At 55.9% G+C, this 24,076-nt stretch overlaps 3 protein-coding genes across 3 annotated transcripts; 1 reads left to right on the top strand and 2 right to left on the bottom strand.

The window, feature by feature from the left end:
* Positions 1-2,195: 2,195 nt before the first annotated feature.
* Positions 2,196-6,158, top strand: BESB_026510 (uncharacterized protein; the record flags this gene model as incomplete). The annotated part of the gene is made up of 5 exons (XM_029361331.1): positions 2,196-2,677; positions 3,097-4,032; positions 4,201-4,826; positions 5,001-5,280; positions 6,011-6,158. The coding sequence occupies 5 exons, from the start codon at positions 2,196-2,198 to the stop codon at positions 6,156-6,158; spliced, it is 2,472 nt and encodes an 823-aa protein (XP_029215686.1).
* Positions 6,159-10,240: 4,082 nt separating this feature from the next.
* Positions 10,241-10,636, bottom strand: BESB_026520 (KRUF family protein; the record flags this gene model as incomplete). The annotated part of the gene is made up of 1 exon (XM_029361332.1): positions 10,241-10,636. One exon carries the CDS (start codon positions 10,634-10,636, stop codon positions 10,241-10,243), a length of 396 nt encoding a protein of 131 aa, XP_029215687.1.
* Positions 10,637-15,697: 5,061 nt separating this feature from the next.
* Positions 15,698-21,359, bottom strand: BESB_026530 (uncharacterized protein; the record flags this gene model as incomplete). Its single annotated transcript, XM_029361333.1, has 7 exons — positions 15,698-15,929; positions 15,994-16,100; positions 17,179-17,459; positions 17,767-18,025; positions 18,329-18,995; positions 19,287-19,549; positions 20,184-21,359. 7 exons carry the CDS (start codon positions 21,357-21,359, stop codon positions 15,698-15,700), a joined length of 2,985 nt encoding a protein of 994 aa, XP_029215688.1.
* Positions 21,360-24,076: the final 2,717 nt, after the last annotated feature.

The following is a 24,076-nucleotide window of genomic DNA, read 5'->3' on the forward strand; positions in this document are numbered from 1 at the left end:
CCAGGCTCGGCGAACTAGATCAGCTCGACTCACAACTCAGCCGCTGGAGGCCCTGCCGTGGGCCTGCGAAAGCAGGTCGCTCGGGGACAGCCGATGAACTCGCACGAAATAGATAGTTCTGCGTAGCTGGCCGCGCCCCAGCAAACTTGATTCCGGAGTGCCGCCTTCTCTGGTGGCAGATAAAATCCAGCAGCTCTTTTGGCTGATTCTCCCTCGTGTCACTAGATATGCAAAAGACACCCGAAAATTGAGATATTCGACGGCACAAACTAGAACGGAGGCACCACCGCGCCACTGTCGCAGGCGCCCCCAGACAGCAGCCGCAGACACTCGCTTCGACACTCAAATGTTCGAACGACGTGCAAACAGACTGTCACGACCCTCTCTGAGTAGAAGGCTTGACACCTTGTCAATTGTGTTTTGCAGGACGACAATGTGTAATGCTAGTATGCGAGACCTGGCTGCCTAGAAATCCCCTGCAACGGAAGGAGGAGGGCTTAACCTTTTGTCAACACGCAACGCAGCATTCACTTCGCGAAGTGTATAGCGTGCCCTTTCCTTAGCTCCTGCATCAAATCAGCCTCGCACAAGGACTCCCGGCTCACTTGTCCCAAACTACGACACCAAAATGACGCTGAGCGCATGGACATCGGCCGGCGCCGCTCTATGCACATACTATATAAAGAATGCTACCTCGTTTGCATGCGCTGACGATGTGACTCCGGGGGGCCTCGCTTCCTGTATCGTGGCATAGTGGTGCTATCTGCGATGCTTTTCCTCAACTTCTCGCTGGCAGGACTCTCGCGTTGCGCGGTAGCGGAAGCCTCCAGCGGCACCATGACTCTCTCGACTACCCTAGTCGCCTCACATTTACGCTCGAAAGTGACCTTTTGCTCAAAATCTCGCTGTTAGCGTCCGTACAGACCAGAGGCCTCGCTCTCTCGCCTTACGAGTCTAGGCATCTGTAGGTGCTCGACAGAACTGGAGAGGCTCGAAGCAAATGCTGGCCTGTCGTTGGAAAATTCGCGAGCGACGGCTCCCGCGCCAGACCCTGAAACGGGAGCGTTTTGAGCCAAAAGCGGACACATGCATCATGCTGCCTGGCACTGCCACGGTTGACGGCTAGTCTGCCAGTTCCCGGTATGAGCTCTACAGACTACAGTTGACAGCGACGGACGTGCGGTCACCCCTTTTGGCGATTGCAAGAAACATTCTCTTCATATGTTGTGAATACACAGAAGATGCGGTCGGAATCGCACGCATGCAACGCCTGGCTCAATTTTTCCAAGCGCATGCAGACTGGGGCCTCGCCACAAGGCCATGACTTCGTCCACGTTCCCTTGGCGGTGCAGAAAGAAAACTCGTTCGTCATATTCCTCCCTTGTTATAAAATCCCCCACCAATCTCATATTCTCGCCTCCCTTTGTCAGAAGGCATCGGACTCCGCGTTTGAGTGACCGCGGCTGATTTTCGGGGCGCCAGACACTCGGTAAGCCCTGATCCCAGGGCTACAGCACACCTGGCGGTGCTGAATGGCACTCTCACGGGTTACGAGAGCTTTCACGGTCGTCACGGATGAATTTATTCCCGTTTTACCACCTCTACACGCTTGCAACTCCGCAGGGTTAATCCTTCCGTCTACACAGCGCCAACAGGACGTGCGCGCCGTCAGCCGCCCGCCCGCCGGACCTCGACCCTACCGCGCTGCTCCTTTCCTCGCCACTGTCGGCATGCCTATGGAGCGCATCCTTTCTTCTGCTTGTCTATTGCATTTGTGCGTTGGGAAGTTGTGCGGCACTGGCTGGCGGCCTCTCCTGACACTAGAGTGCCTTTGGCAGTAACCCGCCGCCTTCGAATTCCGTACCGCAGGGCCTCAGGAGTTCACCGCCTGCCGGACACATTCTGGCGATTCTCCTCTCCTTGGCCTCGCGAGCGTCCTCTCCTCTGATTTCTCGCGTCTTGCCTCTCTCGCAGAGCTTCGCTTGCCGCCTGCTGCAGCCAGGGGACATGGCGGGTCCTGCAGGCTCCGGTCCCAAACTTTCGTGGTGAACTGGTCTCGCATTCTCCTTGCCCTGTTTTTCGCCCCGCACTGGGCTGCTGACTCGTTTCTAGTAGCGTGTCTCGGGCTCGATCCGCAAAACTGGCCTCCGGCTACCCTGCCTACCAACTCCCCCCTCCCCCCCCTGCCCATCCCCATGGCGCCGGGACCCCTGGCTGCGCAGCAGCGCGCACCAGGGAGCTCTGAGGTGCCGCCGCCTCACAGCGCGGGCCGCGCAGATCCCTCGTTCCGCGTACCGCATCCCCCTGACGCCGGCGCGCTCGGCCGTTTTTCCGGCGCGTACCCCCAGCGCGGCGGTGGCGTGTACACGCGACTGCCGCGGAGACCGTCGCGGGGTGAGGGCTCTGCGTTCTTGGAACCTTTTCTCGGCTCGCGGGAGGACAGCACGGAGTTTTCTTGCTCGCCCCCGCCGGGGCGGTATCCGCCGCCGTCTCGCTCGCCGCGAGAAGCCCTGCCGGCAAACGCGGCGGAGAGCCTCGCCCGCGCGAAGCGTCAGCTCCGCCGCACCCTCGCCACAGCGGAGGGAGAAGAGCGACGGCTGGTTCAGGTCTTTTGCGGCGCGTGCGCGACCACTCTCGGGCTCGTTCTCTTCGCGCTGCTCTTCCAGTACGATGCCATGTAAGGCCAGCGGAGAGAAGGCTGAGCGAGAGAAGACGGATGACCCCTGCCGGCAGAAACTTGTGCCTCCTTTCCTTTGATAGACAGACAGACTTTTCTGGCATGCAGCCGGTGCTGCAGTGTGAAAGGCGGATGTGCGCTCACCCGTCGACTGCCGCTACTCTCCGTCCGATCTCTCGTCTCTCGTGCTTGCTCGGCGGCGCTGTCCCCCCCTCCCCCCACCTGCCCCTGTCCCGTCGTTTGGATTTTCCGTTCTGTGTGTCTTTTTTTTGTGTCTCCGTCCTCACTCCTGTCTGCGGACGCCGATGGGTCCTCGGGCAGCGCCCCGCTGGAGGCTGCTGCCCTTCTCTGCTTCGCTGTCTCGTCGTGTCCGTGAGGTGGATTCGCCGTCTGTGCCCTCTGCTGCGCGGCTCGCACAGGTTCGTCATCGACGGCCGCGACGTCTTTACGCAGGAACACCACACCGTGACCTTCTTTCACACCAAGCTTTGGCGTCGGCAAGCCCTAGTTGAAGACGCGCAGTGGACACGCATCTCCGCTCCCTCTTCGCGCGCTCTGTCGCCTCCCGCCTCCGCGGCGGGCCGCCTGCTGTCTTCCAGCGATTGGCCTCGCCTGCCTGCGGTGCCGCCGGGTGTGCTGTCTGCAGTCGAGGTTGGTTCTGCCTCCTTCGCCTCCTCACTTGCGGCCGCTCTCTCGTCGCAGCCTCAGCAGCCTCTAGGCGCTTCACATGCCGCGTCCCCTGCGTCTCAGTCTCCTGTCTCCGTTGCCTCCGCGGCTGCGTCTTCTTCTGCCGCAGCCGACTTCTCTTCTCGTTCGCCGCCCCTGGCGGCCGCGCCTTTCCGCGACCACGCGAAGCGTGAATCGGGAGGGCAGCGGGCCTTCCCCAAGGCTCCGCAGCCCGAGCACGAAGCCAAACCTGCCTCGAATTTCCTCCAAGGGAGGAAGCAGGCCGACAAGAGAGAGAGCCGCCCCGGGCTCTTGCGCAAGGTAGGCGCAGACGGCGTAGTCACGGACGAGCCGATTCTGTCCTCGGGCTTCTCAGCCGCCGTTGGAGAGTCGCCGATCTCCAGCGAGGGTGGCAGCGCCCGCGGTGGCAGCACAGAAGAAGCAGGCAGATCTTCAGGAGGCGAGTCGCTCTCGCTGCCTGTTCCTTCCCCCTCACTTGGGCCTTCGGCAACTGACCCGGCGCCGGACAAAGAGGCGGCGCACCACCAGTCGTCCTCTTTCTCCTCCTCTCCGACATCTTCACTCTCCAAGCTGGACTTGGAGCACCAGCGCGAGATCCAAGAAGGAAGCGTCAGTCTCCTGCTCTCCTCGTACCACGCGTGCAAGGCATTCACATGCGACGACGGCCGGTGAGAGGCGCAGAACCCGAGTGCCCTGCATTTCTGCTTTCTTCTTACGTAGGCCTGTCGCCGCCGCTGCGTCGCTCGCCCGATTTGCGCTTCCTGGCACAGCGCCGCGCTTGCCCTGTCGACCGGGCTCCTTCTGTCCGCGCTGCTTCGGTCTCTTTTTTTGTTCAGGTTGGCGTCCTTCTTCTCTTTCTCGTGCTTCTCGTCCTTCCTCGTCTCGCCGTGCTTCATCGTCGGGGGCACTGCGTACGTTACTGTGAGCGCGTACCTCTGCTGCCTGGTGTGCGGCAGTTGCGCCATGTGCGGCTTCCTGTTCCTCTTTGCGGTCTACCGCTCTCCCGAGGAAGTGGAAGACCGGGAGACGCGCAAGGCCTCGCGCGAGACTGGCGGGCGCTCCTGTCCCGCGGACCGAAAACTTGGGATGACCCGCGACGCCTGCTCTGGCGACCAGTCGCGCGGAGCTGAGCCCTTCTCGGCGTCCTCGCGGTGTCTGCGGCCGCCGCCCCCGACCGCCCCGTGCCAGCCTCGAGGACAGACGATGCAGGGAGACGGCGAGTGCGCCTACGCCGCTCCGCAGAGCGCGCCGCCCCTCCAGGCGCTTGCGCCACTCAGCTGTCCATCTCCTTCCTTCTCCGCTCCTCCGGCCTTCGCCCTGCACGCTGCCGTGATGATGCCGGCGCACGCAGGAGGGCGGCCTGCCGCATCGGAGCTCGGGACGGAACGTGAGCACGAGCTGTCGCGCGCGTTCGCGACAAGGGAAGTGAAACCTTCATTTTGCTCGAGTGGGGGGGGCTGGAGCGACTTTCTGCCCTCGCGTTGGTTCCCGAGAGAGAAACACTCCGCGGTTCTGCCTATCACTTTACACCCCGGCGACGCGAAGACCGACGCCACGCACTACGTCAGCATGCCAGCGGAAGACTCTTCGCCGCGCGGCGGTCGTTTCAGTCATTTCCTGCAGAAGCATACGGCAGAGGGAAGAACTCGCAGCGGGAGAGGTGGTGAAGCTGCTGCACTTAACGGAGGAGAGCGGGGCGGCGAGGACAGACAGCTGACGCTCTGGATTGTCCGGGCGCGGACAGTCGCCACCATGGGCCTCCTGAATGCATGCAATCTCTCGAGCATGATTGTTTTCGAGTATTGCATGCTCAGAAACATCATTCGAGACAGCGGGACGAACGCGCAGTATAGGGATGGACTGAACGACCTCCTGAATGCCCAAAAGGCGCCGCGACAGAACTTCACGGACTTCAGGTAAGTCTTAGCTCGCGCGAACAACCCTGCGGGGCTCGAGAGTCCGTAGAGGAGAGCTCGAAGAACTGCGCAACATGTGACCCGCGGAAAGACGCTGGCCCTCAGGGATTCGGGCCGAATGAGGCGAGCCGTGCACATGCGTGAGCTTCCGTTTGCAGAGATGCAGTACCCACGATTCATTGCAGTGCTGCGAGCCTGGCGCGCAGGGAGAGAGCGAACAAAAATGAGTTTCATAAAGGTCGTGCGAGAGTGTCCATGAAAGCCACGAGCGCGCCTGTGCCTACCTGTTTCTCTGTTATACGCGTACCCTTGTGGGTTCGCTGTGCGACGAAGTGGGGTGTTTGTCTATGCTGATCGCTCTGCGACAGTGCGCAGAAACTGTCGTTTCTTGATACTGAAAACCAGTGTGAGACACGACGCGAGTCTTTTTGTCTGTGCATGGTCCGCTGGATGGGCGTGCGGCCGCGTAGCTTTTTGTGCACCAGCTTTTAAAGGAGAAGGGAACTGGGACTGCGTGTTTCTCTTTGCAAGCGGGGGCGGAAGTGCGCTGCAGTGCTGCACAGCCCTCGACCTTACGCCTGGTTTGTGTCTCCTGATGGCTCGCTCGCGTTGTCGCTGTCCTTTCGTGGCAGCCCTCCTTCTTTGCCGTTCTCCGCGGCCACTTGTCCTGCCAGGGTTTACTCGCTCTAGGGTTAGGTTTTCCGCGCGTCTGCTTTCTGTGCGTGCGCAGCGTCTCTCTCGGCCCAGCGTCGTACTTGCTCCTCGCCCTGGTGCCTCTGCTCTTCCTGCAGCGGTTCTGTCTCTCTGGCCTCAGAGAAGCTCACCGGAGATTTGCACGCGCGCGCTTTGCCTTTCAAACGTTTTTGAGCGGGACCTGACCTGCGTGCCCCAGCAGTGCGCGTCTTAGACAGTTTGCAAGGCGAAGGAGAGAGGCAGGCAGACAAGCCGCCCAAAGTCCCCCTTATCGTCCCTCATGGATTGTTCGTTTTCTCACTCTCTCGTTCTCACTCACTCTCTCTCCTTCGAATCTCGACGTGAAATCTCAACGTGCATCACTCTTGGAGGCGCAGCGTTTCGGCGTGGCGGAAGGGCGCGGGCGGAGCACACGCGCGCCTCTCCGCTGTTTCCCCTCACCGCTCAGCAGGTTGTCCTGTGACTTGCACACGAGGTTGCTGGCAACAGCAGGCTGCTGGGCGCGGCGGAGGCTCGGGGATCTTGATTCGCGCTGCCCCCGCCCAAGTAGCAGACGGCGGGCAGAAGACCCGAGCCACGACCGCATCGCTCGTTGGCCTACACTCTTTGCATGCGGAGATGGCGACCGTTGTGTGTGAGGTACGTGACCCCTACGTGCAGAGCCCCCGAAGAGCAACGAGTGTTTGTATCCACCGGCGGTGAGAAGGTGGAGCCGACTGTCGGCTGTCGAGCCTTGACGCCGGGCGGGTCAGGGTGCGCAAGGCGAGGAGGGAGGTGGCTGCACTTTGTTGAATGGAACAAATATCCCTGCGCGTCAGAGTGTCAAGCTACAAATGGGAAGGGGGAAAATGAGAAGGGGTGGAAGAGCGGGCGCTGCAGCTACAAACACAGTGATGCAGGCAGCGGCTGTGCGAGTTCGCATCCACGTAGTTGGACGAGGACTCTTGCCGCCGATGGAGGGCTCACGTGACCGCTTCGGGCGGAGCTTCTTTCAGTGCTTGAGAAGGAGCGGTACGACGGCATCCTTGATACGGCGCGAGCAGACGCGGTACAAAGCAAGCTCTGCGTTCCGCCTGGACCGAGTTTTCACCAGTACTCCAGATATACTGAGAAACTACGGATCCTTCGGTAGACAACAGTTGTAGACAAGGATCACTTCTATACTTCCTAGGGTGCCTCATCATCGCTACCAGCCTCAGATACCACATCAAATGGAGAACCTGCCGGCATGCTTCTCAGGGTGGGCTGTAGCAAAGGACTGCGCTATGCATTCGAGCAAGTTGTTCTGAATGAGATAGCCGCCAGCAGATGGCCGCGCACATTGTCTATGCAACGCTCCAACCCAACCATCGACTCGACTGCGAGGCACGCTTTGTTGCTGAAACCGTGTGAGAGAAAAGCAGACGTCTGAACGAGAGACGGACCGACAGATTAGCAGACTCATGCTGATTTTCCAAGAGCGCGCCTAGAGTAACACCAGTCTGCCGCCTCTTGCCAGTCTACCAGACGATCCCCACGACTCGGTCAGAAACTTCGCAGTCCGGTACGCTAGAGAGCTCCACACGTTGCGTCTCCGGAGCGCAATTGCTTCAGCTCACACTTTCGAATTCCTCAAGCGCTCCACCAAGGACCACCTCCCCGCACTCGCAAGCGGTGAATTCAGATTCCCGCTTTCTTTCTGTTTCCTTTGTACTGTAGTCCTGGCATTCATGGTGTATCGTAAACGGTTCGTCCGAGCCGCAGCCGTTACCGCTATGCGGTGCTGTGCTTCTTGCGGTTTGGTGGTTCTCTCTAAGATACATCGGCTTCCTGCAAGAAAATATCCAGAAAGAATAGTAGAGGAGACTGTCCTCTCTCCGTTTGCTCCCCTGCAACAGGACTTACGGCCTTCTTTCGTCGTGGTCCGGGTTTCTGGTGGATCCCTTGCATCTCGTAGCGCGTGCCACTGTTCACATGCCAGTCGTGCTGCATTTTTCATGGAACGGCGAAAAGCTCCTTTCCAGAAAAACGAGAAAATGCTGGCCAGAAGATGAGAATAAGTGTCCACTCGTGTGACTAACTTCATATCTATGTTCTGTACCCGACTGCAATAACGTTGACGAAGTGGAAGCAGAAGGCCAGACTGACTTGCCGATATTGTATGTACTGCTGGGAGCGGAGGCCATCGTTCAACGCGCGAGAGACTACCTGCCTAGGACGGGAGGCCCGTTTCTTCATCCGGAGTCTGCCTGCGATGTCAGAGTTGAACGACCTGCCCTGAGACCGGAGAACACGCTGGTTTTTTCGTGCCGATGAAAGCACATTTGCCCCACTCCAACTTTTCCAGCCATCAACCTGCAAGTGGCAACATCAACATGTAGGGAACCTGCCACCGATCGATTCCGCCGTTGAGGAAGACCCGAGAATACCGATCCAATGCCGCTGTAGTACTGGTGACAGAAGGTCGCGCTTGCACCTTGCTAGGAAGGCCTCGGCTTCTGTTTGACTGTCTACAACGTTGTCTGGACTTGTTCGCATGTACAATACTGGCTGATGTGTAGAATCATATGTGTGCACGCGTGCATCTTGCCGCTCGCGTTGTGCCAATATATATTTGACTTTGCAGCGGATTCCAGTGGATGATGGTGTATATCTTTACGCCGGGGGCTCGGACGTGACGTCTGCCCTCTGGTGTTCTCTTGCCGCCTGAAACATCTAGGTGAAGCCAGGTGAATGGCCTCACGCCGGTGCCCCACACGAGACCCAGTGCGCCCCATTGATGATAGGCAACAATTTGACCTGAGGCACCCTTCTCGTCCTTGCGTTGGCTTTCCATTTACGCCTTGAACCCGCTCTGGAAGCGCGCTGTTCGGTAAATATGCGGCTACGCACTTCGTGTTGTGTCTAATTTCACCTTGCGTGTCGTGGCTAACGGGCGACCGCGGCACGTTAGACAACTTTTCACTGTCGAAGCAAACACGCACGTTAGTTCGGTTGGACAGGGAACTACAATGTTGGGGCCTCTGCACGAGGAATCACGAGCTACTACGAAAAACGAAATACGTCAGATGCTCCTCCACTGCCGCGCGTGTCCCTTCTCTGTCTCCCGAGATGTCACAAAAAAGCCACAGCCTCAGAAGTTCGGATTTGCTCCTAGTTCATTCGTTTCTTTTAACATCTAACAGGCCTCACCGACACTCAAACAGAATTACACTTCTGATCAGAAAACACTGTAGAGCTCAACCTTCGGTTCCGATCCGATCACCCAGCGGCAATGTTTTATGCATTAACCTATAGTCTCGGTGTCATATTTCGCTCTGCCGGAAAGGTCAGTCCCATCGGCCACTGGATGGCTGCCGCTGCCTCACTCCCGACCCCTCTGCGCGGCTGTGCTAGTGTTGGAAGAACTCATGCATTAACTCACCAGAAGCCGCCGCGTGTTTGTTGGAGGGAGCAGACAACCGCGCGGTGCCTTCTTGGAGGACGCCACTCTTGGCTGGACCGTGTCCGTCATTCGTTCTGGCTGCAGTCCGGCTTTCCCCTATTCTCGCTCTGGCGTCGAGCTCTGTCGCCTGTCTTGAGCGTTCTGGCCCATTCCCCCGAAATGTTGTCTTCGCCTGTTCTTGCCACACGGATCCACAGAGGGGGCCAGACAATCCGCAGATGCCATGTGGACATACGCGTGGGGTCACCCTATCGCTTCCCTCTTCCAGGAGCGGGCCTCTATAGCTTTCGCAACTCCGAGTTGCAGATAGGATACGTACGCGACTGAGTTGAGCCCACTGACGCCCACGTCTCCGGCGCCTGATGCGCAACACCACGCAGCACTCTGACGAGCGTGTAGGGGACTACACCCGGACTGGAATTTGGGATAGGGCTAAGCGCAGCAAATGTATGGGGTGGGTCTTGACTTCTCGTGACCGCCCCAGGCGGACCAAGCATGCGTTGATAACATGTCGCACAAACGAGTGTCGCCCAGATGGGAAAGTACCTTGTGCGGCAATGCCATCTCCACGTGGCTTCAATGCAAAGATCCTCCGAAGATGCAGCACTGGCAAACCAAAGTCCTTCTAGGGCAACCCGCTCCTTTCCGATGCGGCGTGAAGTTCCACAGGCACTGCCCTTCACGAGTGGAGCGTGTCGGCATAAAAAGCTTCGTACCTCGCATTGGAATACGACGCTCATCAGCTGTTTCATTCCTATCAACCAGGTCGACCACCGCAGCAGGTGCCTCGCCCGTGTTCGCTGCTTTTTCCCGGAACTTGCCGCTGTGAATCGGTACCCTGGATCAGTTCTCGTACATGGGCGGCCCACCCCTCGAACTTGGCGGCGAGTTGCAGCCTTTCCCTGAGCGCGCCCGAAACTTGTTGCGGGCAAGGGAGCTCGCTTTCTGCATCTCTGCCGCTGATAGAGGAGTCCCCCGGCGTAGCATCTCGACTCCTAGAGACTGCGCCACGAACAGAGCTTCAGACGCCCAGTCCTCCCGTAGTTCTTTGACCTGTTGTTGCATGCTCCTTATCACAAGCTGTCCGTAAGTTACAACACCGAGGCCAGGAAGTTCCACAGTACGCGCGAATCCCAACGGTCCTGGCAGAGCGCTTCTCCGAGCATACTGACATTGTGGTTCACGTGTGGTAGCCCATCCGCGTGACGGAGACGCTGGCTGGAAGGAAGAAGCTGCCATCGCACGCCACCTCGGTATCCCAAACAGGGGGACGTTAGAATCTTTATTATCGCCTAGGCGCCCGTAGCTGTGCCAGGTGAGCGTTCTTTGCTATGCATACCCAAGCAACTGCACTTCCCCAGAACCAGATTTGTTGGTCGAATCGTTTCTGTTGTCAACTAATATATCTGAGACTTGCTGAGTTGCGGCGAAACTCGTGGCACGTGCCCCTCGCGGGAGAAGCCCGCCGTACTGCTATCTTCTGGCTTCTAGTCGAATCCTGGCCGAGGATGAAAGACCGAAACTGACTTCGAAATGTCCTGATATAGTCCAATCATTCGAATGAACAACCCTTCGCAAACAAAGAGTCGTAGGGATCTACCCAAAAGATCGGGTCAGGAACTTTAAGCTGGACATTCGGATCATCAGGCGCGCGCATCGCTTCCGCCACGCAGTAGGCCGTGGTTGATCCACGAGAAGATTTCGACCATTTATAGATCCGGGAGCTAGCAGTGCCCAGCGCGGGGCTTTTAAAAACTTTCACAATACAATATGCTCTCTCTTTCCCTGTAGGCTACTCCGAAGTCAAGAGTGCTCCTTGCATAAAACCACTTTACAAGGCAGCATACTTACGCGGTCTAAGAGCAAACACCTTGCTCGTCTCATAGGAAATTTCAAGTGCCTGGCGGCTTTTGTTTACCCTTAATGCAGTGCCTTCCACCCTGCAGTACCCGATTCTACGTCTGCCGCTGAACGGGCAAGCACGATCGCTGGTGTTTCCCCTGGTACGAGACTAAGCCTCCGTAGTTCTGATCCCAGCGGGTTTAGACAGGCATATACGCAAACTGTCCGTCTCCGTTGCATGCACAAACGAGCTTCAATCGATAGGGTCGATGGTCGGGGGCGATTTGTTGCGCGAATAGGGAGTGCCTGCTCGACGATCTGAGGAATGGGTTGAGGCGCCTCCCGGAGTGCCGTCCGGCACAACTGGTATACAACTGCTGGCAACGGGGGCGTCCTGCGGACAGAGGCCTTGTTACGGAATAGATGCCGACGGTGCGTCGCATCAGCCTTAGTCATCTGGTTCCTTATGCGCTGGCGCATGGGTAGCAGAAACGAAGTAGAATGAGGACACAACGCACATGAGAGCGGCACGCGCCAACTTGCCTGGCTCTGAGCTCGTAGCAGAAGCCCCCAAGAAGTTGCTCGGATTAACGGGATACAACGCGTTTTGATCTATGGAGCAGCAAAGGCCGGCAAAGCTTGTCCCAACCAGCATAAGTCAGGTGACTATGGTCGACTCTTGACTGCCTCCCCTGTTGCCATCCTTCCTGAGTGAGAAATATCGGCAGCTGGCAAAGAAGGCTTGCACATCAGCAGCAGTCCACAAGCATGGACACCGCTTGAAGTGAACCAGAGAGAGTACGCAGGCGAATACATGAGAGCGGAGAATACGGGGGGCCGTCGGCCTGTCACCGCTGATCTCCTGTCCCCCATGCAGGCTTTCGTCCCAACGCTAACAGAAGCTCACATGGAACTAGCCTCGAGGGGAAAACAGCATGGCACTGCCTGGCGTCACAGCCGGCACGCTGTGGACGGCTCTGAGGCTGGCGCTGGGAACCAGCGTTATGTACGAAGCTGGCTGCGTTGGCCACAGCAGTGCCGAAGGCCGCTTATTCAATGGAAGCAGCATGCCGGGCAGTCACATGACATGACGCTACCGGTGAAGTGTCAGCTTCCCATAAAAAAGAGCAAACGCAAATGAAAGAGGTCAGCCTTCCAGCCGAAGGGGTCCTCTTTGACGAATAGGAAAACTGTCAGCTGCATTCTATGCGCCGCTGGGCACGCGATTTGTGGCAAGCAAAATATCGGTGGGAATGCTATGGACCCGTCCGGTGACCGACGCCGGGGGACTACCTTCCTTTGTCAATCCTGAAGGCGAAGGGCGGAAGGCATGTGCAGTCGGTGAGATGTGCAGAGATACCTACAGAAAAGCAAGCCATGGAAACGTGCAAAGCGTGTATAGTAGAATTATAAGCCTGGTACGAAGGACCTCCCAATTGGAGCCTTCTCGGCTGCGCGTTTGTGCGTATGTACGGATTTTCATTCTCCCGGTCTCTGCATTCCTCGTTTAGTAAAGACGAAGACAACAGACGACGACAAGTTCACACCAAATATAGAGGCGTACCCAGCTGGTGACCGAGAGGTAAACTTCTCAGTGGGATGCATCGCTCCACAGGCATCATGCAGAAACTATCGTCTACGGTCCCGTGGCAATGATGACCTCCCACACGAAGACACGTCCCAGGAGGCCAGAAGTAGCGCATCTGATATGTGCTCGTGCCTGTCACTGCCGCCTTCCGACGCTGTGTGAACCTTAGATGCCAGACTGCCACCGTCTCGCAGGCGAACAGCAGGAACGTGTCGGAAGAGGCGGTCGCCTCAAGCATGGGGTTCACACGTTGAACCAGGCAGCCCACCATGCACGAGAATCGCTCCCCATTCGGGAGGACCTCGGATAATGGGGGAGGTGAAACCGATTCACTGGCCCACAGCAGAGGTCACGTCGCTGTGGATATTCATACAGACCGGCTTCTGAAGCCTCTGCCTCCAGTCTAAATGTGGCGCCATGTGGCGACGTAACCGAATTGGCCGTAGTGAGCCGCGCCTGGAGATACCGCGGCCACAGCTCGCGTACAGCGTTGAAAGTCGCCAGCGGCAGCGGCACTATGGTGAGCAGGACACGTATAAACGGTAAGGCATGAGCCCGCAATCGTGAGTTCTATCAAGTCATGAAGCTGACCAGGTACAACAATCTATGGCACCTCGTTTGACGGTGCGCCAATCACTTCTTGCCATTTCAGGTGGGCGCACCGCGGGATAGGTCTAGAGCCTGCCTCTGGTCAGCAATTGACACAATCCCTAGTTGAGTTGCGCCGTTTATTGGAGGTTCATGCTTGATTTTGGTGTTAACAAGGAATCGGCTTGTGCCCACGCTAACCCAGCGTTCATGCGTACTCTACTGCGAATAGACTAGCGGGGCACCGGTGCGCGACTGAAAGCAGTTGACGGCAACTCGGCATACAGAGGAGCACGCCACGACACGTCGGGCACAATTGTACCTGTTCGGAACCGGCTGGCTCGGAGGCATCACCGCGCTGCCAGCAAAAGGCGTCAAGTACGTCAAGTACCAAAGGCCTCCGCCCATAACTCCCGCAACCTCGTTCCGCGCAACAAACATCTCGTTATTGGCTCCCACGAATCCCCAGGCACGCACACGTCAACCGTGGCTGAGCCGCCCCCCGAAGCCGTCAATTATACGTCGCTGCTTTTGGCTTGCCTTCTTGACTTGCGTGTGCCAATGCAAAAGTTCTGTACAGTCTGTCGAGCGCGTGCGCCCCTGACTGGACTGGCGCAGCGCACGCGCGGCATTCTATCTTTGCTAACGGACTCGCGTATCATCAAGGCGCGTCTGCGGCTCGAAACAGGTGTACCCAAATCCATGCTTGCCTGCTCGTATACAACATCTGAACAAAGAGAGTATTTTCATAGGATCAATCCGACGGTTTTCTTCACCCGCGGGACCGGCCACAAAGTTTAGGTAATGCGGCAGAGGATATTCAGCCATTCGCGCTCACACGCCAGACGACAACAACAAACCTGTTCCTAAAAAACAGCTTCAATTGCTTGCACCTACGTATCGACCGTGCAGCGGAATGCCCTTCAAAGGGTGCGCAACTTTCATCAACAATGGAGGAGGTTTCTTCGGTTATACACAGCAGTTACTGCCGCGCATTTCTTTCCAACGTGACGACTAGACAAGGTCCCCTTCACATAGTTCTGGACCCATTCCTGCGTTTGATTCCCCTGCGAGAGAGATTTGGACGGCCTCGAATACCGCTACGTCGAAGCCAGAGGCGGGAGTGGCAGGTATCTGCGGATGAAAGCGCAGAATCTTGACAGGACGACTGGGGAGCCCGAGAACCCAGCGTGCCGCACTGGCCCAGGCCGTCAAGAATAAAGGGCATTAGCAAAGCAAAGTGGCACGCATGAGAGGGCATTAACGAGGAGTGTACGGTGGAGAAACTATAGTGCACCGGTAAGAACCAGTGGGTCTTTATACCGCGGTGCATGTTTATATACCGCAACTGAGCCACAGTGGGATCTAGAACAGATACGCACACAGTATCAGAATCCGACGGAATGCACCGGGGAGAGGTGGTGCACGTCATTCTCCGCCAACACGTGGGTCAACGCGATATAAGCTCGGCGGTCATGCGCTGCGAGGTGATACGAGCAGCACGTTCTGAGGATCATACACACAGAGGAAAGGCAGTCTACGACTGCTGTTTCACCCCACCTCTGCAATTGTAGCATCGCGCCTATCATCAAAAATGCTGGGCAGTAATCGTGAGCTCGGCCTCGTTGTCGTTTGTCTAGTTCACGTGATTTGTGCAGCAATACTGGAGAGCGCGAGCCTCTTTGTTTCGAGCTCCTCGATCCCAAGGAAAGGGGCTCTTCGAAAGCGGCCCTACGGATGGTGTCCGCTCTTTTTACGTCCATCCCACAGAAATAACCATGGAACCCCATCTTTGTTTGTAAGCATGATTTTTGTTGGCGGACTTGTCGAGACTACTGGAGAATCGTGTTCTCGGTGAATTAGATGATATTCCTTCCCGAGACACCCGGTCAATCTCGGAATAAACGAGACTCGCTTGCACAGAGCAATTCTACGCGGAATGAGCACATCAGATGAGTTGGATCAGAGCCTCACAATCGAGCAGACAGGACAGCTCACAAGTGCCGACGACGTGGCCGTGCAGTTTTGATATTGTAGGGCATGTCGCGTTGGGTCAGCAACATCAATAGCGCAGCAGCAATTGAACTGGCAATGCCCGCCCGGCGCATATGCCACCTATAAAGGAAGATCTGAGGCAGAGTTTTGCTATGTCTTCAGTTCCCCTCATCCACTCTGAGCACTTGAGAGAACGTCTGTAGTCGACTGCCGGGTCGGCGGCAGGCACGGAACAGAGTATAAAAGCTCTAGAGCGACCGTCCTGCCGATCCTAACAACCCGAGGGATCACGTGATGGGGCTGCTACCCAGTCGCTTTAGACTGCGTCCCACGCCGGAGGGAACGCTGTGCCACATGTCTGAACAGCGCACGCGCAGAAGGGGAGACCCCGTAGGGATGAAAACGTTGCGGATTGCACCTGTGCTCACGTGACTGCTCTTCTGTGTCTCTTCTGAAAGCTGAGGGGAGGCCGTCACAGAGCCGAGCGCGCATGACTCCCTAGGGAACACTAAGGGCGTGCTGTCATCAGCGAGCGGCAGCAACAGTGGTATACTTCAGGCCATGGCGTCCAGTCTACACTCACCGTCGCGCCAGGCATGAGCACTCAATTTTAAGAAGTTCGCTGTGAGGAACTGAAACGCGTTCTTCAGGATTGTTCGCGTTTTTCAGCTCCCCGATCTCCTGAAGGGCCTGCAACACCATGTTCGAGAAAGAGCCCTGCGAGCACTGAGGTTCTCACGGAAGCATGGGGTGTCGTGTTATGTCACCTTACGGGCGCTGGCGTTTGCCACGCCGCCCTCCTGTTGCCGTGGGCATCGCTCAGGTTCCTTTGACACCATCAGCGAGCTTTCATAGATAGAGAACTGACGACAACCGACTGCCGCATTTCTAGATCATTTCTATCGTCATACGCTGGCAACGAATGAAAACGCTTCTTTGACAAGCTGCTCACAGGTTAGGATTCAAATGAATCCAGAATATATGTACACAGCTGTTCCTTATCGAACCGTCTCTGTTCGATGAAGTTTACTAGCTAAGAAAATATAGCTACACAAAGCTATTTCGATGCGGGCTGTCCCACCATTGTCGCTCGCCCGTGACGGGCTCTGGCACTTTTCCTGTCACAGTGTTTGCAGCAACTGTAGCCTGTGAGGGGACGTGAACGCCGCAGACCAGAAAAATCTGCATGTTGTTACTAATATTAGTAATGCACTATCAACTTAGTTAGTGCTCGTAAGGTATACCTATACTAGTTTAGTTGCACTATCATGTACGGCTTCAGGCGGGCGATCATAAAATAGGCTCGACGTTTTTCTATATATACCTGGTCATCTCTAGCAGATCCAGGATTAAGCTCCTCCTTCCTCACTTCATGCTAAAGGTTTCGACAACTGCATGATGATCACTGTTTTTTTGTTGAGGGTTACATGCTTACTGCTACAAACTAATTTACCTAAGATACTCGGATATAAATTTCTCAAAAACCAAAATTACGGTTGCTGCTTCATGTGGAGGATTTGGTTTTCAGAAAGGCTAGAGTTTTAGGGTTTTCCTTTAAAACACCAAACAGCACTTCCTGCTAGATGCATGGTTACAGAGACTTTGTTAGTAGTTAGTAGTCTAACGATAGTGTCCGAGGAGTCGCAAAGTGCGGCGAATTATCTCATATCAACAACCGCAGAGTCTTTCTGGGTCACTGTGTTTTGTTTCCTCTTTTCGGTTTTGATTCCTGAGTTGTGGTTTGACTTCCCCCCGTTTTGGAGCTCACTTGAGACGCGACGTCGACCACAGATTCCTCGTGACCAAGGTGCCGGTGGCAGAGTGCAGCGTTCGCCAGAGCACGAATGCGCTCGACACGCATAAGGACGGAGCTTGTCAACGACTTGGGATCGCTTGCATCGGGCTGGCAACGCCCCATCGCGGCTGCACGGTTGTAAAGCTCCAGTGCGGCTTCGTGTTCGTGTCTCCGCAGGTGAGTTCCCGCGGCAGCCACGAGACACTCCATCTGCGCCAGGGTTGAGGCGCTCCGCGGTGCGCCATCTTCTTTACCTGACAGAATGGGAGGAGCAGGTCAAAACCGGCACGGAAACTGGTTTGGGACTCGTTTTTATCCGGCTCGTGATTTTGGACCTGATCCAGAAATCCGGCAAGTTGTCAACACGAGGGATATGCTTCCCTCACACTACACGCGGCACCCCAGCACCGAGACCTATACATTGAGTCACGGCGCAGCCAAAAACCGCGGAAGAGATTGCACTACGTGAGTGGAAACTTCCGGGGTAGGCGACTTGAAATCGTGGAATTTCGCACATAGTCGTGCTGTGGGTGACTGAGGCCCGTTGCACGTAACACTTACCGTGAGTCCCCGAGTTGCCTCCACTGGACGACGGGGTGTCGTCAGCACCTGCTGGCCCTGCGCCGGAGCGCAAAGATGCGAGACGCATTTTGTATTCTACCCTGGTCAGAATAGCCGTAGCTTCTGCATGCGTTGCGTCTGCACTCAAAATACTCGACACTTGCTCCAGCGTCTCTTCCATGCGCCCGAGGAACTCTAAAGCCGCAGCTCTTCGAAGACGCGTTTTCGTCCACAGGGACTTCAGAACGTCGCCGCTCGCCTGCAGAGGCAAAAGAGAAAAACGCAAAACTACTTTTGTTGCACGCCTGCGAAGAACTGCCGACGCATTTGTTGTCTCTGACCAACGCGAGCTCTGTTGAGCCGTCCGGGGACGGTATCGTGGGGGACGGGACGCGGGCAGAGGGGAACAGGGGCGCAGCGCCGTCTGCACACTTGGCTACCGCAGCCGTTCGACACCCCAAGTAAATCCGGCCTTCAGACTTGCAAACGTCCGCAGAAACTCCCTGGCTGCCTGCGCACATGGACACAGACGATGCGTAGCAGCGATGTAGGACCTGCTTACTGGAGCGAAAGCCACTGGTGTTGAGTTTCCAGGGACTTTCAAGTGACTTGTACGCCCGACGGCGGCAGTCCCTTTCTGTGTGGTGTTGCGTCGAGGCCAGTGCTCTGGCGTGATGCCGGCTGCTTTCAGGATCTCCGCGGCCGCTTCGCAATCCAGCAGGCACGCTTTGGCATCTCTGCTGTGCAGGAAGGCGAGGGATCTGTTGCTGAAATGCAGTGCACGTAGAAGGCTGTAGAAGGCGTTGCATTCTGTAGCATCGATGATTTGTGTGTAGAGTTCAACTGCCTCTTCTGCAGTAGGCTCCTCGGTCGGGGCTGAGCTCTCCTTCGATGCCCAAGTAGCCAACCCCGCGTGCCTGTTGTACTGGATGGCCCTGCGGAGAAACCCATCGGCTCTTTTCTTTTTTCCGACAATATGCTGTAGCCTGAAGGCATCTCGAATGCCATGAGTCCAAAAACACGCGGAGCGGCCCGTTGCTCGATTCGTCATGCAGGAAAAGACGCACAGGAATTCAGCGACATCGCCACGCTTGGAAGATAAGCCAGCCACGCGAGACGATGTTTGCACATACTTGTGTATGTGGTCTTTATCGCTCTGAAGAAGCTTCGCTTGGTCCAGAGATATCCCTGATACGTCTTTCAGTGCTTCGTCCAGCATTGAAACTGCTCTGTCAGAAACACATGCGCACAGAAAGCGAAGGCCGAGGGGAGCAGAGTCGGTCTGCGGCACGGAAATAGCCGCACACGGGGCATTCATCGTCTGACCAGCATGCGTCCCACTGTCACGGAGAGACGCTGTATGGGAAAAATGCGGTGAAGGCGTGTGCAAGAGTCCACTATGGAGAGGGATTCTTATGCTGCTTGCTTGTACTACGAACCTGTGCAGTATCCGCGAAATAGCGTTTCTTTTGCAAGACCGTGTCGCCGTTCGCCCGTTCAGCATGCATTCGAAGACGTACCGGTCAAGCAGTCCTTTCGCAAGGAAGCAAACTGCAACTCTGTTATAGAGAATAGCCCGCAGTCGGGCGTCCTCACGTGTCAGAGCCGGGACGAGTTCCCCTTCCGGCACCTGCTGAGTGGAGCTTAGAACATTCAGGCCGTGCTTGCAGTCTTCGATACACTGGAGACCTCGAGGAACAACAGCACGAAACCGTGCGGCATTTGCTTGGATGATTAGTGCCGCCATGAGCCAACCCTGATATCCGACGCTCTGAGTGTCTGCCTATTCGTTTATTGAGGTTAATGGACAGAAAAAACGAACATGTATTCGTGTCGGGTCCTCGTGGGGCGCGCGTAACAGAGGCATGGTCGGTCTGGCTTAAAGACTATGCAACATGTTGCTGACTGCCCTGTACTCCCCCTTCTGTCGAGCAGCAACATCACGCCTCCTTACACGATTTCAAATCAAATGGATGCGAAGACCAACCGTTTTGTTTAGACCATAGTCTGATGTGCTGATGGCTGCACTGCACCCCCTGTAAGTGAAAAACGTGCGTGCGGCTTGTTTCTTCGTATCGGAAGTCTCCCTCGCAGTCGAAAAGACTTAACTAAGTGTGCGTCTTCGCACCAGATATCTTTTGCCATTTATGATGTCTACGTCTTTAGCTGTGCAAAAGACGCATCTCCTGTCAGAGCCAAACAAGGAAGCTGTAACAGTGCTCCCGGTCTGCATGAATCTCAAGGTATTGTTCTATTGTGTTCCTCACATTTCCGGACGCGCTCCTTTTCGCATCTCGGGCCGAAACAACATTTGATGCCGGGGGGAGTGGCCTGCTTCGTTCTCGGTTTCTGAGACCAGCGCACGAACTTTCGGCTTGATGAACGTCCTCTAGAAACTGCGTGTGACTGGTACGTACCTCGTCAACTTTCCCTAGAAGAAGATGGCAGTAACCTTGATTGCCAAAACACCGTGCACTCGGTGCGAGCTTCAGTGCTTCACTGTAGGCTTCCATTGCACTTGGGATGTCACCATTCTTCAGCAGCTTATCACCTTTCCGTCTCAGCCAGTCCGGGTCCCCTTCCCGAGGGGGTTTCTCATGCGGTGGCCCTTTTGGCGCCGCAGAATGCCCGCTGTCTCTTGGAAAAGGAGGCAATTTGTCGCCCCGGGCAGGAAGTCGAGGATCCCTGCGAGATGTGAAACTTAGAACAATCTTCCTTTTCTCCTGTACTGACCCAGGCACTTCTGCTCCAGCAGAACTGCAGCACTCTCCGGTGTCCGCGTCGTTGGAGCGGCGCTGCTCATCGCTGGTAACTTCCGCTTGACTTTGTGGAGTGAGTTCCAAACTCGCGTTTTCCATGTCAAAGTGGTGGCCATTTTGCTGCTTCTGCCCAGCTTCAGATGACACTTGTGAAGACTGGTTGACTAGGCCCGCGACAAAATCTTCCGTTTCATTCTCAATCTCTAAAGTGTGTGGCCAGTTCTCCACATCGTCAACCCTGTGAGTGTGCTGGGACTGAAAATCAGTGGTACGGTGTGAATCCTCCTTTTTTTCTACGTCAGGGGCAAGCGAGGACTGGCCATAATCGCAATCTGCGCCGTAAACTAACTGGAGCGCCCGAGCTTTCTCTAGCTCTGTTTGAGAGTCGAGCCACTGGGAAGCCTCACGGTCAAAGCGCCATTGTTCTTCTTGCGCTGTTCGCTGTTTTTCATACTTCAGGTTTCTCTGCTGCTTTCTTCGTTCGCATTGCCGTTGTTCGTAAATTCGGATGGAGTTCTCCCTTCTCTCCCGTAGGCCCTCTGGGCTCAGCTCCGAGTTGTCGCTGGCGCAGGGTGCCTTCCATAGTTTAGGCGTCTTCTTTTTCAGTTTCAGAAAAAGCTGGTCGCAGGATACAGACGTCTCTGCGCTTGTGTCGTCAATCTCGTCAAACAGATCCACTTCAAAAAGGTACGGCGGCGCGCTAACCCGTAGATAGGTCGGTGACACTATTTTATGAGCTCGAGCCAACTTAGAGCCAGACAGCGACGGTATACGCAGAGCGAATACGACCGCGTCTGGACACTGTGACCACTCAAACTGGACAGGAATTGGCATCTTATCTGAAGTTTGAAACGGATGAGCTGGGTGCCGCGATGCACAGACGGCCTCGCCTCGCTTGGCTCAGACACGCCTGAATTCGAGCACTGGGGCAGACGCACTCGGAGAACTATGTGAGCAGCTTAAACATGTGGAAAGCTATTGTGGATCACCGGCGCTACGTGGGAGAGGAGTTTGAAAGAAACAGTCTACGCAGCTGCGGTCCTTAGAGAGCTGCACCGTCACGTTTGCTAACAAAACATTGGAGGTAACTCTGTGGCGAATTCGTAAGAAGGCCTTTGGAAAAGCAGTTGAAAAAAACTCGCCACACGTGGCACACTGAATGTAATGCAAATCGCAAGCCATAGTCTTTCGGCAATCGGAAAACGGCAAACTGGCTGACGCAGATTGCACGGAACTCACGGCGGGTCCACCAGTGCGTGGCGACTAATCTGGCGAATGAATCCTCAGTCTCTGTCTGGATTTTGTCGTGGAAGAGCAAACTCTCGACCAGAGCAGGTGAATAGTAAACAACTGGCGAAGGAAGCAAGGTTTCCTTGTCCGTGCTAAAATCCGAGCCTAGGCGGCAGTTCGCTGAACCTTCTCGCATGGACGTAACTTCAGCAGAGTAGCAGCGCTGGGACGCACCGCCGCCCCCAACGGGTTTGCAGTCGTCATAGACAAAAACAGCAAAGAATCCGCCTATAGGCCCATAACAGCATAGGACCAAGACGAATTTCCTGAGATATGGTGGTACCGCAACGACGGCACCCCGACGCCCGCCTCTCACGCCCGTGCCTGTCTAGACTACGCGCTAGAAGCGACGCGCACCGGCATGCGGAACGACTACTTGCACTGCAACCTGCGCTCCACCCGTCGATCGCATACCCCAACAAACTGATAATAAGACACACAAGTAGACACAAAGAAGAAACAAGCATGACAGCCCATTTCCTACTTCCATGGGAGGATATCCCCGGCGACGCTGTTTTGCAAGAATTTGTGGAGACATAACGGCTACGCGTCGCCCACACCCATGCCTCAGACACCCAAGGCAAGCCTGGGGCGCTATGTCAACACCTAAATGACATCCTTGCGGTAGGGGCAATGTCGCTGCAAGTGACGCCTAGCGGATGCGCGATGATTGCTAGTTGAAAACTACTCCAATTCCCGTTCGTCGTCCCGAAAGGGACGGCGGCAATTTCTGGGGCCCCCTGGGGCTAACGAGCAGCGCCTTCTCATGGACAGTGAGTGATCTTTCGCGCATACAAATATGTTCTCGCGTAGTTCGAAATTTAGCGTAAAGTGGTAAGGCTAGCTGGAAACGTGCACTAGAGGAAGCTGGCCCAAACGCGTGCGTTGTAGAGAGACCTATCAAGAGTGTCACACCATTAAGTTATGAAGATAGGGCTCTTGTGTAGTAGTTGGGGGGACTCTTCTTTGTGATAGGGTGTGACTTTTAGCCCTTAGCGTTAGTGTGAACTCGAAAACAATATATAGCAGACTGCAAGTCCGCATTTATGGCTACCTCTAGGAACGGGCTCTGGATGCATAGGCACGTTTGACAAACAACTGTTGAGGAAAGCGGGTAGAGAGGCACCAACCCAATTTCGCGCCCAGACGTGCTTTTCCGAGAATTAAGGCGACCTGCGGTGTAGCGGACCCTTCATTCGTTGGCACCGAAGCGCCGGCAAAAATTACAACAGTCGCATTAAATGCGGAAGTCGCACGGCAATCTTTAGTAAAAGGCGAAAGATTGATGCGTTCTGCGACAACCGCTGCGATGATTATTTTGATGTGTTGCGGGCCTCTACCTTTGCGGCTGACGAAAGGCATATGGAGACAAAACGATCTATGACCGAAGCGTAGTTTCGGCGTGTTAATCCAGCATCCGGATTGTTTCCGTGAGATCTGCCTTTCCGGTCAGATAAGTGTCTTCGTTTAGCGGATTGTGTAATTCATGTATTGGTTTGCGGAAGTCCGGCTTCACTGATTTTCCGGTTGTGCTGCTCTGGGTTAGTCGCGCATGTGTGACTGCCGGTTCCCCGGGTGACATACCGATCTTCGCTGGACTAGGTGCGAAAACCTTCGGCGTTAAAAGACGATTTGCCTGACTCGCATTCGGGTTTGTCTTGTGTCGGTGCTTCTTTTTGGGCTGTGCCGTATCGCGTACCCCTACCCCTTCGCTGATTAGTTCACGTCTTACTGTCTCTCTTGAGCTACGTGCACGCGGCTACACGGTACACCGTGCTGCATGCGGTAAGCGTGTTTGTCCTCTGAGCCGTTGTTGGCACTGACGGCCGCTGAAATCTGACAAAACTGGTTGCCGCCATTTTCCCTTCGCTCCTCACGAGGCGCTCTGATGGCGGTGGCGAGCGAAGAGGGTAGGGATCGTTTGTGTGCAGCGCCCAGGTCCCCTCTTGTCTGCTTGCTCGTGCCGGCTGTCTGCAGGACCCAGGGTCTTCTCACGAAAACGGTATTCCGTTTTTCCTCTTGTAAAACGTCTGCCAGGTTTCTTTTTGTGCAGTACTTTCCTGGGTCGAGGCACTGTTTGAAAATCAGCGGACATGCCGCTGAAAAGCACCCTTGCCCAGGCGCCCATGCTCCAACTTAGCTCGAGGGTTCACGTGGCCCCAGACAATGCATGAACACTGCCTGCAAGTCGCTGAGAACGATGGGGACAGCGCTGTGAGTCCATTCGGCGCTCTAGGCGCGGTACATAGTTCCGGCTGTGC

This window comes from Besnoitia besnoiti (assembly GCF_002563875.1).
Source record: "Besnoitia besnoiti strain Bb-Ger1 chromosome Unknown contig00014, whole genome shotgun sequence".
Lineage (NCBI taxonomy): Eukaryota > Apicomplexa > Conoidasida > Eucoccidiorida > Sarcocystidae > Besnoitia > Besnoitia besnoiti.